The 12742-nt window shown below is 48.9% G+C and overlaps 1 protein-coding gene across 4 annotated transcripts in view; it reads left to right on the plus strand.

The window, feature by feature from the left end:
• Positions 1–12742, plus strand: part of NRP2 (neuropilin 2) — an 88974-nt gene that overhangs the window by 32084 nt on the left and 44148 nt on the right. For all 4 annotated transcript variants that reach the window (XM_059853263.1, XM_059853265.1, XM_059853264.1 and 1 more), the window contains exons 4-7: positions 852–1082; positions 1620–1775; positions 3640–3809; positions 4850–5005. In XM_059853263.1, coding sequence (XP_059709246.1) covers positions 852–1082; positions 1620–1775; positions 3640–3809; positions 4850–5005 — 713 coding nt within the window. The remainder of the gene's footprint in view (positions 1–851; positions 1083–1619; positions 1776–3639; positions 3810–4849; positions 5006–12742) is intronic.

Below are 12742 nucleotides of genomic sequence, written 5' to 3' on the forward strand. Positions count from 1 at the left end.
TTCCCAAGGGTTTGCAGCAAACAGTGGAGACATTGGCACCCTCCCACAGGCCCTCCCACAGGCCCTTACACTGTGTAAATATTTGTGCTTAGGGATTTTCTCAAGAGGAAACTGAGGCACAGATATCTGTGCTGGAAGGCTGGAGTTTGCAGGAGACTGGCCCATGGGAACAGCCTTTCCAAAATGAATACATCCCAATACTCCTCTCTGCCCCATCCCAGGCAGCTGCTTTCCCAAACGGGGCTCCTCCACCAGACCTGGGGTCGCTGTGGCACCTTGCCTGCATGGCTGCAGATAGCAGCTGTGTCATGACTGCTGTGGATGGAGGCTCCCTGTGTGCCAGCCGGCCTCTCTGCAGGCTCTGGAGCAGCACACAGGTCTGCCAGGTCAGTTTAGGGGATGGGTTAGAGTGGAAAGTGCCAGCTGGGGAAGACAGGCCAACTTGGTGTGGCCTCTCTGTCCACCACCACCAGTGTGAAGGACGTGGCACGGTGCTGGCCTGCCAAATCACAGCAATGGCTTTGGATAGGATCACTCTTCTAGTCCTGGTTTTGAGGCAATTATCAGGAGGATCAGCAGTGGTGTACAGATTATGTCTGCAAAGCTGTCTAAGGAATTTTGAACCATGTTGTCCACTATAGTACCTCACGGACCTTGTCTCTCCACCTGTGGAAAGCTTTGAAAATCACCTTCTCACTTCTTGCGGTAACTCCCACAGCTCTTGAGCTGCAGGACATTTCCAGAAATGAATACACAGCCCTACTAAACTCAGAATGGGATTTTCACAGTGCCAAGTTGCTGGCATTAAGCTTCATTGTTGCTAAGGCTCTGGGTTTTTCCTGCTGCTACAGGCTCCGAGGACTGCTCCAGAAACTTCACTGCCTCCAACGGCACTATTGAGTCTCCAGGTTTTCCTGACAAGTATCCACACAACCTGGACTGCATCTTCACCATCATAGCCAAGCCAAAGACAGAAATCCTCCTCCACTTTCTGCTTTTTGACCTCGAGCATGACCCACTGCAGTCAGGGGAAGGAGACTGCAAGTATGACTGGCTAGACATCTGGGATGGCATCCCTCAGGGTAAGCCACGGGGTGCTGCTCTGCTTTCCTTGGCCCTTCCTGCTGTCTCACAAAGCTCCAAAACTGTGCAGTCTCTGTCTGAACACCAAGGGTGCCTAACCTCAAAGGTGGCTGCAGCCTGCAACCTGCCATTAGGGCACACCATGGCCAGCTTGGGGACAGTGTGCTTGCAGAAGGCTGCATTCATTAAACCACAAGCTACTGCTCTGTTGTAACCACTGATCTGAAAAGCCCCATGGGACACTCCAAACTCCAGCAGCTCTCCCTTGGGGAAGGGCCGTGGGTTCATGCAGTGATGGGAGGACCTCTCTGCCTTATAGCAAACCCGAGAAACAGAGCATTTTGGAGCATTTCCCAGCAATTGCAGAGCAATGCCTGCTGCAGTGAATATTTCTGCACTGCATGGCACCAGGCCAATGGATATAAAAAACAACCCATCCCTGAAGCCTATCTTTTTTATCCTGATCAGCAATGAGCTGGTGACCCAGAAGGCCAGTGGAAAAGCAGGCATTACCTTTGCTGCTCTTTCTTTTGCAGTTGGCCCCTTGATAGGCAGGTACTGTGGCATTAATATGCCATCGGACATCCGCTCGACCACCGGCGTCCTCTCTCTCACCTTCCACACAGACCTGGCAGTGGCTAAGGATGGTTTCTCTGCTCAGTACTACTTGATCCACCAGGAAGTCCCTGACAGTAAGTTGGAAATGTGTGTGTATGACTTAGTTGTGTCCCCTGTGTTTCCCATCTTTCATTTGGCACATGTGAGAGTAAAGCAGGCAGAAGTGTGTCCAGGGACTGGTTCTCCACCAGCAGTGCAGACAGCAGTTTCACTTAGGTCTCTTCTCTATTTTGATAGAAGTAAGATTTCAAGTAAGAATTTAACTTTCTGACCTTTTCTTGACTTTTCACTTGCTTGTGAAGTCTTCTCAATACCTTTTGGGTTAGAATCCTTCACGTATGTACTGAGCCCAAAGGATTTAGGGGAAGACTTCAGCCCAGCATGTGCAGCAGATTCATTAAAGCATGGGGAAAAATATGCACTCGCTCGCTCTCTCTCTCTCTCTCTAGTTTTCCAGAAATTCACAGTCCCAAACCACAAATTGGAATTTCTTGGCTGTCTAATTAAAGATTGCTTAAAGCTCTAAGAATTTCAAGCCAAATTTTGTTTTATAACCCTTAATAAGGGAGGTAAATTGATATGGAGTGAGGAAGTAAGTTGTGTGTTTTGAGAATGAAGAGCATTTTGATTTTTTTATAACACTTGCAAGCAAGGAAAGGTTCCATTTGTTTTCCCATGGTATTTTTGCCTCAGAGCTACTGTTCTTGACCTCTGTTCACAGTGAACCTCTGATACAACAGAAGAAGCCTTCAGGACAACCCTGAGTCCCAGAGAAAGGGAGGCAGTCCCTGACCTGCCATGGAAAGCCTGTGACAGAGAGCAGGGTAGAGTAGGGGTTGTGCAGCACCAGGGCAGCAGGGTTACAATCTCTTACTCTGTGACTGAGTAAGGATTGTTCTGCTGAGGCTGTGAGAGTTACAGACAAGCATGAGCTCTTCACCATTACATATTGCCACACTCAGTTGATCTGTTCTTTAATCCCTTTCTGATTTGGATTTGCAAATAAGATGTTGAACACAAAGCTTGATAAATCAAGCACCAGAGCCTTTGTTAAAGTGCCAGGCCTGTTTTCATTTCTGGTGGTGTAAATTGAAACTTTAATAATAGCACTGATATCCTAACTTGGTCCATCATTTCCATCCAAGGTTGACTTGACCACATTAAGTAACACAGGCAGTTTGGTGGAGCCCCGTTGTTTACAGCAGCAGCACGCTTGGACCCGTGCAGGATTTTCTATCACTGTTTTCTTTGCTATTGTCTTTACAGGACAGCTGCTATAAAATAGATGAGATGTGCCATAAAATTGAGCTAATTGTGACTTCTAAAGCCTTAGAAGTGAGGAGATCCAAAGAAAAGCATATCAGTGTCTTTCATAATCTTGTCTGGTTAATCCCTATGGACCTGCTACCACATACAGTGCATGCAGATAGACACAGACACATACACATGTGCATCCCTGCTCTCACATGTTCACAAAACCTTTAGAGCTGCCCATTCCAATCCTTGATGTTCCTGCTGGCAACAGTAAGCACCCTCCTAATGTGTCTGTCTGTATTCCTTGCCTTGTCAGTGCTTAGACTTCACCTTCAGCCTTCAAAATGGGAGCTTTGTGGCAAGGGTACTTGGTACATCTTAGTGGAGACAAAGGGAGGGAAGGGACAGAATTGTGTCAAAACTGAGCAAAGCAGAAAAAGTTAGAAAGATCCAGACTGTATTAGTGTTCAGAGGGCCATGCAAACACAAAGCTGCCCTATCTATAATTTTTCAGTGCCATCTGTGAACACACACAACCTGCAAGATGGTGCTGATCTGTTCTTCCTTTCCAGACAGGCAGCTTTGCTCAGGGTTAGCTGGAGAGATTAGTTCAGGACTGCCTTTCACTTGGAGGTGAAGTACTGAGAGTGTAAACCAATCTGTGTATGTGTGTGTCTGCTCTAGACTTTCAGTGCAACGTGCCTCTGGGGATGGAGTCTGGCAGGATCTCCAACATGCAGATCAGTGCCTCCTCCACCTACTCAGATGGGCGATGGACCCCTCAGCAGAGCCGGCTCAACAGTGATGACAACGGCTGGACCCCCAATGTAGACAGCAACAAAGAGTACCTCCAGGTACCTTTCCAGCCCCCTCTCCTCTTCCCCCACCAAATGGAGTGTCACGCTCTTAAACTGACCCTTGACCATAATGGTTGTTGAATTTTTTATTGCCTCTGTGGCTCCTGGGGAGCAAGCAGCAGGGGAGCTGCAGTGCCTGGGTGAAATGCGGCAGGCTGGCTCTGCCATTAGCTTGCCCGCACAAGGATTGACTCCATCCGCCGTCTCTCTCCCAGCCCCTCCTTTCTGCCCAAACCTTGATGGACTTCCCATCAGACTGACAGAGACTGAGAGACCTCTGCCACTTACAAGGGCCACTGACTCTGCCACTGGCCTGAGGACCAAAGTCTCCGGGGGGTGCACAGAAAAACAGCTAGAATAATATTTATCTCATCAGTGATGCAGGGAGCGTGAGCGGGCTGATGTCAGGCGGGGGCTGACAGAGCAAAGGCTTTCCCTGGGAGCTGGTTAGAGCCACAGTGTGTCCACACACAGCTTCTGGCTGTGTCACATCGCCGGGAGACACTGCTTGCTAAAGGGCACTACGAGCAGGAGGTGGTGAATGTCATTGCCTCTAGCAGACGTCTCATTCTTCATTCATGGCAGGGCTACTAAGCCAGCTCTGCTGACCTTTCTCAACCCATGTTGTAAAACAAACAGAAAAAAAAAACCAGCAAGGCAAAACCAAGAGCTGCAGCACTTGCTAATTGGATATTATGCTTTTATTTTACATGGAAAAAGTCAGTCTCTGTCCTGCTTTAATGGATGTGTGCTTCTGTGCAGATCCTATTGCTTCGTCTGAGGCAGGAAGAAGGCTTTATGATGGTCCCATATAAATAGATATCAAGATCCTTAGCTACTCTTGTCCCAGGGTTCTATCCTGCTGAAGTCAGCCCTGGGAAGTTGTGGATGTTGAACTGTGCACCCACAGAGAGTGAGACAGGCTGAATTTGCACCTCTTAATTTTTCAGAGAGAGAGAGACACACTAACTAAATTAGCCGCTCTGGACTCTCAGGTGGTCACCACTCTCTTTCTTGTCCCTTTTTCCCCTGGCAAGGTGGACCTCCACTTCCTGACTGTGCTCACAGCCATTGCCACACAGGGTGCCATCTCAAGAGAAACCCAGAAGGGCTACTATGTCCGTACCTACAAGCTGGAGGTCAGCACCAACGGGGAGGACTGGATGATGTACCGACACGGCAAAAACCACAAGGTAATGTCCTTTTTGTCTCTTCTGCCTGCACCTTGCTGAGTCTTGCAGCCAACAAGAGGGAAGAGAACGGAGAGATTTTGCAGGCCCAGAGGGTTTAGTCTGTGAAGGACCCTTTTTCTGATGATGGCTAAAAGACTGATGATGCTCTGAGCAGAAATAGTCATTTCTCCTCTGCACAGCAATGAGAAAACACTGTTCCTTGGAAAACCTGGCTGCTGCTTCATCTTTCGTGGTGGCGAGAGTATGTTCTTTGACTGCAAATGAAGGAGAAAATGTTTTCACAGCCTGTGTTTTGCCATATAAGATTCATTGAGCTTTTGTGGTCGTAGACCCGTCTGCATGCTGGGTTAACAATCACAAAACCACATGAAACTGTAGTTCAGGAGTTACTGAGGCCTGGAAATGAAAGGGCACAAATCCTAAGAGGCAATTGCACCATCCCAGAGAACAAAATGAGCAATAAATAATGAGAAACAATTCAGACTGCCAGAGCTGTGAGATCTGTGCTGAGCAGGCATGGTCAGAATGGGTGCATTGAGCCCTGGGAGCTGTGCATGCTCTTGCTGTGTTTCTGGGACACCCACAGAGGTGGGAGCAAGGAGGAAGGAGGGTAAATATGGGTGTTCATCTGTTTCACACCATATGGATGCTGGTGTGTGGCCAGGAAAGATAAACTTGGAGTGGTCTGCATGGGAAGTGTATGGAGAGGAGGGTTAAGGTAGCCATGGTGCCAGGCTGGTTTTTCTGTATTGCTTTGGTCATGTGGTTGTTCCCTGGTTAAAAGGGTGCCTCAAGAAAGTGCTTCCCTGCTCTCCTGTGGCACCCTCCAAGCACTGCTGCTGTGTTCAGGTGCTCCCTGCTAATATGCCCTAGTGTGTCTGTGTGAACTCTGGCTGGGGTCCCACACACCTCCCCCCACACACATGTCCCAGTCATTTTTGATTGCTCAGCACTTCTATTAAATTAGCTGTCCCTTCCCTTTGCTGGCACCGGTGCTGCTGGCACGAAATGCAGTAGCCTGCCTTGTCCAGGATTCATCCAGACATTTCCTTCCCTTCCGGGCTGTGTGATTTCCCCTTCCCCACAAGTGTGTCTTGGGTTCAAGTTCCCTCTGCTTCCCAGAATGAGCCCTCGCTGTGCAGAGGTACCTATCAGGGTCTCATACCTGCAATATTTGGAGTATTTAGGTTCCTCATGTGCCAGTGAGGGAGTGTTAGTCCTATTTTAGAAGTAGGGAAATGGAGGCACAGGGCAGTCCAGCGCCACACAGGGGAGTCCTCAGCTGGCCTCGCCCAGAAATGGGGTGTGCTGGCTCCAGGACAGTAGCTCATGGCAGAGCTCATGTATAGCCCTGACACAGTGCCCATGCAGTGGTGTGGAGCCTCTGTGCTCTCCCAGGACCCACTGGTCACATCAGACCTTTCTGTGAACCGGGGCCACCTCTCCTCACCCCAGGTGAGTTTGGGGTCTCACTGGGACCTTTTCTGTAAGCTGAGTCAGGGAGGATAGACTCATCATGCTGGGCAGAGAGATGAGCTGTATACACAGCTCGGTGTTCCAAATAACCACTGGCAATAAATTTACCTTTTCAAGTCTTATCTGGAGCAGAAATCTGGCCTGGAGGGTGGCTTTAGTTGCAGAGGAAAATAAATATCCCATCCTTGCAGTCCTGGGCATTGGACAATGCATTCTCAGCCAGGGTGGAGCAGGACAGCATGACTGGTTACAGTGCTGCTAAGCCAATTTACATTGCTCCAGCAAGACCCTAAAACCTGGCTGGTGTCAATCCAAAACAATCCTACAACCATCTGAATTGTCACCATTTCAGGACTTGGCCCTTGATATCTGTCAACTTTTTTCTACTCTGTTTTCTCTTTTCATTAAAAAAGTGGAAAAAATCAAACCCCTTCTTTTTTACTCCTCTATTACAGTATCTATTCATTCCCACATTCTAGCCTTAATGTAGCAGACACCTCCCAAGGCTGGAGCATAAGTAATTGCTTTTTGGTGTCTCGCCTACCCCTTGCATCCGGGTGCCTGCTTTCCTGCCCCGCCAAACAACTGGCTGCCAGCTGCTGAGCTACAGTGGGGCCACTTGCTCACAGACCTTCTGCTGGGAGGGTGCTGGCCTCACATTCCGTGCCCACACTAATCCTGCTGTTCCTGTGCTGTGCAAGCTCCCAGATGTCTGTGCCCAAGGTGCAGCTCCCTCCCTGCATCAGTGCGGAGCCCGGGCTGCAGCGCTGGAGCGAACCATGCCAAAGAGATTCGTCAAGTCTGCCGCAGCTTGATTTGGTGCCATGAGGAGCAGGGAGGGAGGGGAAGGTGTGGACAGACAGGGACTCTCTAGATACATGCAGACAGATACACACACACACATATATATACACGTATATGCACATACGTAAATCTGCACATGCACTCGTGTATATGCACATGCACACATAGGCACATGGGGTGTACCAAACACTGCTCAGAATTTCTGCCAGCTCTGTGGGCCAAAAGCAGCACTCTGCCACGTATAGTTGGGTCAGCTAACGTTCACATCTTCATCGGGGAGCTAATGCAAGAGAAAACCAGCGAGTGCAGGAGGGCTGGGGAGGGGATGATGCTCCCTGCAGAGGATGGGAAGCTCTCACCACCTCTCTTTTGCCCCCTGCTTCCCTTCCCTCCGGTGTGTCAGATGACAGTGGGGCCAGGGTGTTTCCCTGCAAATGTGATGGCTCACCTTTGAGTCCCCAGCTGCTGGCACTCAGCAGCAAGGGAAACGGGAAAGGCAGGATGGAGCAGCGGAAAATGTGATTAGTATGGGCTCACAGCAGACAGGGCTGGCTGGGCTGTTTCCGTGCTGAGCACTGCTGTGTTTCTAGGATGGGGAGGCAGTGGCAGGGCAGCAGGCCGGAGTAGAGTTCCACACTCACTCCCTCCCCTTCCCACCCCATCCCTGCCAGGTTTTCCTCCTTCTGGCAGCCCACTCCCCACAAAGCCTGGCCCAGGCATCCCCTGTCCAGGGGCTGGTGTTCTGTCTTTCCCTCAGGCATGGGGCCAGGGTGGGAGGCTAACCCAGCAACCTGGCCAGAGGTGCTGTGCTGTCTTCCTGTGTGCCCCTGAGAGGGGAGACTGGGAGGAGAATGGCCACCACCACGTGCCATCCTCACCAACATGCCCCTACCAGGGGACAGGACCAAAGCAACCCTGCTACAGAAAATCTGGTCTGGTTCTTGCCCTCCCTGTTTCGTCCACCTCCTGTGACCTGGGGCCTGATGGCCTCCCCCAGAGGCTGATGGCCTCTGAGGTTTGAGGTTATCTTCCAGCCATCAGCCCTGGTGTTCCTGCCGAGATCTTATCTAATGGTTTGCAAATGTCTTTAGAAAACAACAACTCTTCTTGAACCCAAGGAAGGAAAAGAGCACCTGGCAGGATTTGACCTTTTGTTTTTGGTCATTTTCTTCACCTGGAAGGATTTGACCTTTTATTTTTGTCCATTTTCTTTGGACAGGCTCAACTATGGGGATTTTATCAGAAAACCAAATTCTCATCCATTTTGATACACTTCCTTCTTTGTAACATCTTGGTTCCAGCTCCCGTGTCGTGTGGTGAGCCACTCCATCTTTGTAACTGTGGAGATGAGCTCACAGGAATCATCTAGTGTAGCAAGGGACTGGGGATGGGATGGATTTCAGGATTTGGAGTGGGTTTGGGCTATGATGAGTGCTGCTCTCACTGCCTCCATTGCTGTGTGCAAAATGCAACTGAAACATTTGTTTTCAGAAGTCAATGGATGAGAAATGGCAGAAAGATCCAGCTGATGTGTATTTTTCATTTCTTACTCATTTTGATGGTTTTGTGCTCGTTATTAGTTAACTTTCCTGTGTGGCATTTCAAGTGGTAGCTGCACAAAGATTGAATTGCTGCAAGGAGCAGCATCTCAGCTGTACACTGGAGCTGGGAACATCAGAGGTTTTTGGTGCTGGCAGTGAATATTGAGGATGACTCTTTGGAGATCCTTGTGCCTTCCCTTAGGAGTGTTCCTCAGTCTTTTCAGTTCTTATATCTCCTGTATTTACTCACCTGAGGAAGGAGAGAAAAGCTTTCAGTCCTGTGGCTTTTTTATCTGGAAAACTCAGGAAAAGCTGGCACAATGAGCCAGAGGGCCACAAGTGTTTCTGCGCAGAGACATCACAGTGCAGGGGATTTGCCCAGAAACATCCAGGTCCCAGCCTGCTTCTGCTGCTTTCACAGGCAGGACAAAGACATCAGGCTATGCCAAAGGCAGACTTGTGCATTCACCCTTGGTGCAGTACCTGGGGAGAATTACAGCCCTGGATTTCCTAGCAAGGCTGCAGCTTTGTATTTCTGGGCCGATATCTCCTTTGCAGCCTAACATAGTACCACTCCTCGTGTCCCTGATGACTCCCAAATCTGAGTGGAGCCTCTCAAAGACACGGAGCTGGCAAGCCCAGCCCAGCACACTGTGCCTTGCCCAGACACAGTGCTTTGTTAAGTGTTGCCAAGTATCATTTTTCTTTTAACTCCTTGTTCCTGGATTTAATAAATCCAGAACTATCCATCCTCCACTAGAGCCAGAATCCTCCCACCATCAAACATGCCCCATTTTATGCCTTCCCTATCTGACAAGGAAAATAATCTCCCCTACTTTTCTCCTTCATGCTTTTCTGTCTAAATCCTGAAGCCCTAATCCTGTTAGCATGCTCTGTTCCAGAGCTCTGTCTCCACAGGAGTAACATAATCCTGCAGTAAATCTAGTGGGTCCAAAGAGACACATACGTACAGATGAAGGCAGGGCTGCTGCTGTCCTTGGCCTTCTCCTCTTCCTCTCTCAGCTACTTTCTTCAGCACTCCAAGAAATTGCATAGTGGCCAAGCAGCATAATAAATAGAGCAGGAGAGAGGTTACCTCTTACCCCCTCCCTGTCTCGCTGCCTCTTCAACTTCATGGCACTTTTTATCTCCCTGTCCTTCATCTCCTTCGCTCCAAGCTGCCAATGGCACAATTCCCATATCCACTGGAACTAATGTAGCTTCAGCAATCCCCTCCATCACCCTATGATGGTTCCAACATGTCAGAAATGCAACTTGTAAATGCTGCTGTGGAGCTTGCATGTGTATGCACACGGAAAACTTTTGCAGTCCTCCTCTAGCCTAGACATCATGTCCCCTACTTTTACAGCCTCTCCCTTACCACTTGCTTTCTGCAGCAAATTAATTAAGCAGGTCAGCTCTCATTGATTATCAATTTAATTTCACATGCAGACCTGCTGTCTGGACTAAAAAGGAAGTAAACATACAGTGTATGAGGAGAAGATGGGCAGCTCTTTGGTGCAGCAGCGAAAGAGAGTTCCCTTGACTGTTTCTTGGAAGGTGCTTTTAATTTGTTAATGGTTTTCCCATTCGTCTTCTGGCTCCATCACCCTTCAGTGTGTGTTCACGGGCATAGGCATGTGTGCTCTCTGCTGAGTGTATATCTATTTATCTATCTATCTCCCTAGATCACAGCCAGGTATTTTTTTTTTCTGCTGGTGTAAATTACTGTGACTTCTTATACTTCGATGGTGATATGTTGATTTACACCATTCGAAGACTTGGCTCAAAATATGTGCTGAGTGGGATGGGAAGCAGATAGGACGGGAGGAATAGCAATGTTCTATTTTGGTAGAGAGGGAAGAAATCTTTGCTTTCTTGGCACTCCCAATTTCACACATTTTCTTGCTAGTTCTTCCTATGCTGTGAGTGCTAATTTGAGGCAGGATGTAGAGCCTGTTGAAGTCAATGGGCCTCTCTCCACAGTGTACTGGGGCTTTGGGGTCAGGATTTTCAGTACAGGGAAACCAGACGGTCAGGGTCAGACCCTGGTCAGCAGCATCAGGACCTGCAGGCTCACAATGCAATTTCCCTTGGGAAGGAGGCTGAAAGAGCAGGCATGTGGGAGTACCTCAGGTGTCTGGCAGCAGCAAGCACATGCCCTCTGAAAGTGGCCCCTTTGTGTTATGCTGAACAAGGTGCAGAGCGATGGCTTGCTGTGATCAGTTGGGGCTGTTCAGAAGCGAGGGTCGATGGAACAGATCCCACCAGTGCAGCTGATAGCAGAGCTGGAAGTCAGGTGCCAATTCTGCCCTCACAAGCTGGCAGTCTGGAGTGTCATGGCCCAGATTCAGAGTTCATAGCTTGTTGAATGTGATCTAGCCTGAGTAAGTTGCTGATTTCTTAATCTAAAGCAGAATTGAAATTGCTCTTCTTGGAAGCAAGTAGTTGAGACCAAGGTTGTCTAAGAGATGTTTTCAGCGATGCCTATAGTAGTGATAAAGTTTTGGGCTCAGTCCTGCTTCTGCTTTCTGTCAAGTTTGACTATGCAGAAGTCAGCAACAAATTATGCTGGTGTAAATTTGGATTCTGGCCCCTGATGCTTGTATGTGTGAAGTGAGCTAAAAAAGAACAAAACTTGAAACATGTTAAATCAAAAAGAGCAGCAAACCTCGTCAGTGACTGTTAAACATGCTGGTCCATATGCAACCTTTGGCTCATGGAGTCTTCACACTGCTGACTGTGGGAAGCAAATAGAGTTTGCCAGGAGAAGACTGGACTTGCTGCCCTTGGACATCTGCTGGAGCCACCATTAGGAGCCATCCTCTGGGACAGAGAGACCTTTGGTCTGACCTGATATGCTGCTCCTTATGCTAAAATAGTTGCACTGGCTCAGATAAACATTTCCTGTCCTCCGGTGTTAGGTTCAGAGCTAAGGTGTTGTGTGTCAGCGTCTGCCTTGGCATAAAGCTGAAGGCTCTGCTGTAGTGTGGAAATATATCCTTTTAAATTGTGTGTGTGTGTGTCTGTGTGTCTGTGCTCACAGGTCTACAAGACACACACACATATGCACACACACACACACATATGCCTGGAGAGTGTTTCACAGTAACCACTCTTCCTATAGCCCTCCTGCTGGAAAAAAAGGGTATTTGGTGTCTGCTGAGCAAGGAAAAAGATGGGAAGTGAGGTCAGACAGGATAAAATAGGATATTAAAAACACATAAACCATGCTGTGTTGCTAAACGGTAGCAGCATGATATATATTCTCTAGATTAGCATTTCTGCTCAAGTTCACATCAACCCCTCATCCCAATTACCAGCCAGATTTGCAAGTGATTCCCTCTGTGGAGTGGCTGCTCCATCCACTGCCGAAGGAGTGGATGGCCATGTGCAGGGGCAGCCCAGAGCTAGCTGGGGTGCTGTGAACAGCCCTGTAAACACCCTCTGCACACCCTGCCGTGCTGGATCCTGGGAGAAGAGAAGTAACATGGGCCATCTGCAAGCTAGAGCCACAGGAGGCTCACAAAATGCTTCCTAGCTGTGATTCAAGGCAAGGGGCCAGGATACCGCCTCACCCCTTCTTCTGTCCTCAGTTGTTTGGCTCTTGCCTCCCACAGGAGACTGATGCCAGAGATTACACTCTCCTGCTTTCCTGAGATAAACTTACTGGGAACTCTTGTGCTTAGTACACATACACATGGTTGGAGCTTGCAGAAGAACCCAGCCAGCATCTCAGAGTGGATGGAGTTTCTAGCTGAGATGGGAGGATAGTCTAGCCCTGTCCCAAAGTGCTTGGAGTGAAAGCAAGCAATGCCTGCAGCCTTGGTCAGTGATCTGTAGTGCTTTATGCTGGGGCAGAGAAAGGGTTGAAAATTATCCTCCCCTTGGGTATTTCCTCTTTCCCTCCCTTTTC

Source organism: Haemorhous mexicanus, chromosome 8 (genome assembly GCF_027477595.1).
Source record: "Haemorhous mexicanus isolate bHaeMex1 chromosome 8, bHaeMex1.pri, whole genome shotgun sequence".
Taxonomy (NCBI): Eukaryota; Metazoa; Chordata; class Aves; order Passeriformes; family Fringillidae; genus Haemorhous; species Haemorhous mexicanus.